At 38.6% G+C, this 6,008-nt stretch overlaps 1 protein-coding gene across 1 annotated transcript in view; it reads right to left on the bottom strand.

Moving 5' to 3' along the window:
• sli (slit guidance ligand) overlaps positions 1-6,008 on the bottom strand; it is a 505,938-nt gene that overhangs the window by 47,533 nt on the left and 452,397 nt on the right. The window contains 2 exon segments of the mRNA XM_019052519.2: positions 687-831; positions 2,256-2,491. Of these exon segments, the coding sequence (XP_018908064.2) occupies positions 687-831; positions 2,256-2,491 (381 nt within the window).

A 6,008-nucleotide genomic window follows, 5' to 3' on the forward strand; every position in this document is an offset into this window, starting at 1 on the left:
CATCTTATATCAGATCTTTAATTTGAATTTTGCGTAATAACACTTGGCTCCGTTTCTGGGCAAAATTTTGTGACTGCTTTCGATGAAATGACTTGGTCTTGAATATAAAGATACTAAACAGAGAGATATTTCAACTCAAAAGTTTGGTTAATACGGGAAGTAAAACACAAAATAACCCCAGTATTCGGTTGACTAATTCAAGAGTAAATGCCAGCTAGTTTTCTTGAAGAAATCTGATAAAAAACGAGTGGTGAATACAAACGTCGGAATCGGAAGAATGCATTCTTCCAGTTTCTCCATTGTTTTCTGCACTAGATTCACCGTAAACTGTGCCAAAATCAACATAACATTTCGACGGTGTAAGTCGGCAATCACACATCTCGTTTGCGGTGTCTGAAAATCTCCGCCTCTTTGTTATTTTTTTAAAGGAGAACAAATTGAAATCATTCCTTGAAGTTTTTGCAGGATTTGTTTCGCACAGAGAAGAAAAATCACGGCAATTTTAAAGAATTTCCGTTGAGTAGTTTTCCGTTTAAAAAATAAAGTATGACAGGAAGTCTGCGACGTCGCAAACCGAGTTATGTGATTGCCGACTTACACCGTCGATTTGCATTAGTCTGCGTTTTACTTCCTATAATGACCAAAAGTAAGAACACAAATATTTTGATCAGTGTAGGTATACTCACAATTCCGTCATGCTCTCAGGGAGAAAAGAAGGGATTTTTGTGAGGGCTTTCTCCCGACAGTCAACGATGCCGTCGGCACACCTGCAGGGATGCGGACACGCCGGTTCGCTTGTGCACTCCTCACCCACGCTCCGTTCGGCCAAACCTGGGGACAAACACACACTATCATGATCAGAAAATGTACAAGTACATGTAAGATAATTACCGGAAAAGCTGCAGCACTGAATATTATGAAATAAAATCCCTTAAAAAAAAAAAAAAAAAAAAAAAAAAAAAAAAAAAAAATCGGTTGGTGACACTGAATCGTGCATGGAGGAAAGATAAACCGCAGAATTATAAACCGAACAACTGAGTCCAGCTTTTGAGTTCAGAGGACTATGTCTCCAGTTCCGAAAACCGACCGTTTCAGTTGACAGTTGAAAGCCTGAAAATAGCTAAAGAAATATTTGTATTGCAAAATAAGTTGTTCGAATTCGGAGGTTTACGTTAATTATGTAAGAATAAACTTGCCCCCCCCCCCTCCTATAAGATCCTATTGGGAAAAAAAACACTTGGATTCAAAGTCAAGACTCTTAAAAAATTTGACAAGAAAAATACCCTTGATTTAATCGGATTTGTGCTTGAATCAGGGGAAATCCGCTTAAATTAAGAGGCTTGGCTCTCGATTCGAGCAAAAATCCGATTGAATTAAGAGTATTTTTTCGTGTTAAATTTTGTATGAGCATGGACTTTGAATTCAAGAGACTTCTTTTCCAGTGTCCTTAAGGCAAGTTTAAACCCTCCCTCCTCCACCTTGAGAGGCTCATGTAATATTTGGACGACCCTTAGGGTGGTTAAATGCTGATTCTCTATACGAGAACTTGATCCGTTGGATAAGGAGACTGAATGATTTGAGCAGCAGTGCCCTGATAGTTCAAAGCTCAATGAAAGTGAGCATGTTTATCATTGAACTTGTTGACATTAGTATTACGTAGACCAAATTCGTTATTGTTGCAGGTCAAATGGAACGCGTTTGACAGAAAGGAACCAAGCCACATCAGCTATTGCCAAATTCAGCTGGGCACTTTAATTTTTTTTGAGAGAACTTTGTGCGGATTCCTTTGAAAATTTTAGGGAATTTGCTTCGTACTATGGGGAAAATTTACTGAAATTTTCACGAAAATCCGCACTGCCGTTTTTACATGAAACATGAAATTACCGAATTAGATTTGGCAATAGCTGATGTGCCTTGGATCCATTCTGTTTAACGCGGTCCAAATACTAGTTGGCCAAATCGCTTGCGAGTCAAAAATACTATAGGTAAAAATTTGTGTAGCTCAAATGTCTGCAGGTCAAAAAACGTAGGTCAAATGGATTACATTTTGTATTAAGGAACCACTATCCCTGGCTCTTCCATAAAAGTACCTTTCTGCATAGGAAAACCAATGGCATTTACGTTGTTTCTGGAATGAGTCAAAAATAAGGGTTCCTTATTGCAAAATGTGGTCCAAATCTCCTGCAGGTAATATGTTTTTTGGTAAAACGTCATAACGCCCACTGCTTCCCGCGAAGAGCGGTTATCGAACTCACCGGAGCACTTGAAGTCCTCTTCGCGTAGGTCGACAAGGTTGTTTGTTTTCAGATGGTTCGGCGAGAAGCACTTGGCGACAAAGTTGAGCCGGCTCTTGCGTTTGAGCCATTTTGAGAGCCAGGACAGTTGACAGTCGCAGATGAGGAAGTTGTCGTTGAGCCGTAGCGTCTTAAGGCGGATCGTGTCCTCTAACAGGTCCTTCGGCATCGACGTTAGGTTGTTGTTGTTCAGAGTCCTGCAAAAAAAAGGGAAACACACATTTAGCATTTTGTTTTCATATTTACTGTGTCAAGTATTTGAAAAAATTATTAAAAAGTAAATTCAGGGTTGCCACAGAATTAAGAGGAGAAAGTCTCTCACTGGAAAAGAAAAAAAAAAAAAAAAAAACACATTGGATCTAGAGTCAAGACTCTTGAAAACATTGGCAAGAAAAAAGACTCTTGATTCAATCAGATTTAAGCTTAAATCAAAAGGAAATCCGCTCAAATTAAGATGCTTGGTTCTTGATTTAAGCTTAAATCTGATTGAATCAAGAGTATTTTTTCTTGTCGATGATTTTAAGAGTCTGGACTCTAAATCAAATGTGTTTTTTTCCAGTGCTAACATTTTCCTGACTTCCTTGACAAATTTTGGTGAAAGTCCCTGACATTTGAAGGCATGCCAGATGGTAAAAAGACATATTTAGAAACAGTTTTCAGGCAAAATTTGTCGTTCGAAATGCCAAACCCATTCTAAAACGCATAGAAAATATGGACTGACATAGATTGCGCCATTTCCCTGCCGCGATAGAACAAAATTCCCTCCAAATAATGAATGAGACTCATGGCGTTCGCCTTGAAAATAGGTCGTTAGCGCCGAGCAACTATTCGAACTCCGCTGTGGTGATGCGGTATCATACTTTTTTGAAGGCGCTTTGAGTTCGCTCTAAGATGCGTTCACGCAAGGCTGAGTATCAAGTTTATGCTATATGTGGATGTGGGCTTGTTCGCATGTCACCACGCGCCGTGCACTATTACAAATACGTTTTTCTGCTAACATTAATACAAATTTACTAAAAAAAAAATTGAAATAATTTAACCAGACCATTTTAAACTTGAAAATGTAATCAATGAAACAACAAATCAGGTTCGTAAATCTTGAAAATATATTGAACGAGTATTTTTAATGAGTTGATCAACCTCTGGTATAAACTTATGCGAGATGTTTTCGCTAATTTCTAAAATTATCTAAGCATGTCATAGCTCAGGTTTCCCACGTTAGTCTTTTCTTACTGTTTCTCTTTGCGAGGCGTGAATGATCGATTATCGATATTTCCCCATTTGAACTGTGGTAAAGAATCGATTATTAGGCTAATAATCGATCCTTTTCCATAGGTTTAAATGATACATCAATCGATGTATCGCAAAGCACGCCACATCACTGGTCTCTTTTGAATTCATCTTGTGAATCCTATACATTCATGGCAAAATATTTTACATACAAATAACACAATTTCTAACTTTTAAACTGAAATAAAATTTATCCATAAAATTTGGTCCATTCCGGTCGGAAGAAAACGGCATTATCTAAGTCCCTAGCTCCTCTGACTAAACGACAATCGATGGTGAAACTATGAGAACTCATCTAAATTCTTCATGTATTAAATCTGATGCCATACTTAATCATTAAAATGGAAAACAGAACAAAGTCATTTTGCAGAATATCCGCAGTTCTCCCTCCTTAACGCAAACAGTGGCGATTCTTGAATGTTGGTAACTCTGTTTTTCCTCTATTTAAATGTACGTAAAACAATTGATGCTTGGCGAGGCTGCTTGTCTCATTTAAAATCGATATTTTCAATGAACTTAAAAGAAGAGTGACGCACAGTGTTGCCAACTCGCAAAATCGCTACTGAAGGCAAAAAACATTCAGTTTTGCTGAGGAAGAAAAAAAGAACGCCGTGTTTATATGACTTCGGACGTTGCCAAATTTCATTTGATAAATTAATGGTTTCTTAGAAACTTGTGTATATTTTTCTATTGATTATCCAGAAAATGTCTGCAGCAATTTGATCTAAAGTATTTGAAAATTCCAAAGGAAAAGATTAGCATCTTCATACACAAATTGATATTTTACCGCGGGAAATTTGGCAATATTTGAATTTTCATACGGCAATTGGACGTATTTCTGCGAAATGGAACTATGTGCATTAAGACATGAGCCCTGGGACCCATAAAAATATATGCACAACAGGGCTCACGTTATGATGCACTTAGTTCCGTTTGGCAGAAATACGTCCCATTTTCCTCAGCACGACAGTATTAAGAAGTTGAATAGGAATTCCTCAGAATTAAAGATGCGTCATCCTCGAACCCGACAGACATTTCATCTGGCACATCTCTCCCGAGCTTCGGGAAAACGACAGCTACACGATTCGGACATTCTAATTAGAGAATTTAAAGAAAAAATCCAATTCCGAGCTTGCGTCTGGCTCGCATCAACAAGGTGCAGAACAGGCTCCCGGTGAATCAGACGTCATAAAAAACAGCGCGGGCCTAATTTATGACTCTTAATTGGGCTTGGCGCTCGGCCATTTGCACCGCATCCAGCAGCCGCGGTTCAGAGCGTTGCGAAAACAGCGTATCTGCATCGGATTTGAGGGAGAGTTAGGGGGTTTTTCGACGTGGGAGATGGGCCACTCGCACGACGTACACCGCACTTTATGCGTTCCCGCTCGTGATGCTCGCTGCGGCGCATGATTTGCGGGTTGCATAATTCCGGGCGTAAAAATGTCACTTTCTCCGTTCCGGTGCGCAACAGGCTTTGTTGCCGCCCAGTGGGACTCACATACTGCCGTGCTAAGTAGAGTACCTATATAGAGAGAGTATGGACATGTCGAAAATTTTAAGGTTAGGTGATGGACCTCTTAGACCCCAAAAGGGTAGGCAATCTATGAATTCAAATTATCCAGAGTGATTTATGATAACAATTGTTGGTAACTGTCGTTTGTAAAGCAAGTATTTGACTTGGTTTTTGCATGAACTTACTCATTTTTGCGGAAGAATGCTTACTTGTGAATTTGCTTGTCCATTTTCGTTTAATATTGGAGTCTAAAGATTGACAATGACATTTTTCGTTTTCAAAGGTTACCTACTCTTTTGGGCCCTAAGAGCTACATATTTCGAGTTGTCCATACTCTCCCTATATAGGTACTCTAGTGCTAAGGAGGAACGCCGTATAAGCATTCGAGAGCTGCCAAATTTCTTCAGATACAACCTTTAAATTTGCGGGAAGTTATGCATACTTTCCCTTGAAATTTTTAGATATTTTAGCAAAAATTGTAAAAAAAAAACCTTTGAAAAATTTGAAGAAAACTATTCACAATTTTCTTAGTAAACACGTTTTTTACAGAGGGAAATGTGGCAACGCCTGAAGACTCATACTGCGTTCTTCCTTTGCACGAAAGCAAAGTGCTGCCATCCACGGCGAACAAAACGGGAATTTTGCTTTATTCGAGATTTTTCACTTAATAACTATTAAAAGAATTTTGATGCACCAATTCTTTTTATACATTCCTATTTCAGAATTTCCGTCGTATGCTGCAGAAGACACCTTTTCTTCAAAGAGAGGGAAAAAAATATAATTTTTGAGAGCAACTGGCAACCCGTAACGATGACCCGATGTAATGCATCTCGTTTAGATCATTTATATGTACGAGCACTGATAGAGATGGAACTGATGACTGATAAAAATACGAACGTAAATAATAAATT

The sequence above is a fragment of the Bemisia tabaci genome, chromosome 10 (genome assembly GCF_918797505.1).
Source record: "Bemisia tabaci chromosome 10, PGI_BMITA_v3".
Lineage (NCBI taxonomy): Eukaryota > Metazoa > Arthropoda > Insecta > Hemiptera > Aleyrodidae > Bemisia > Bemisia tabaci.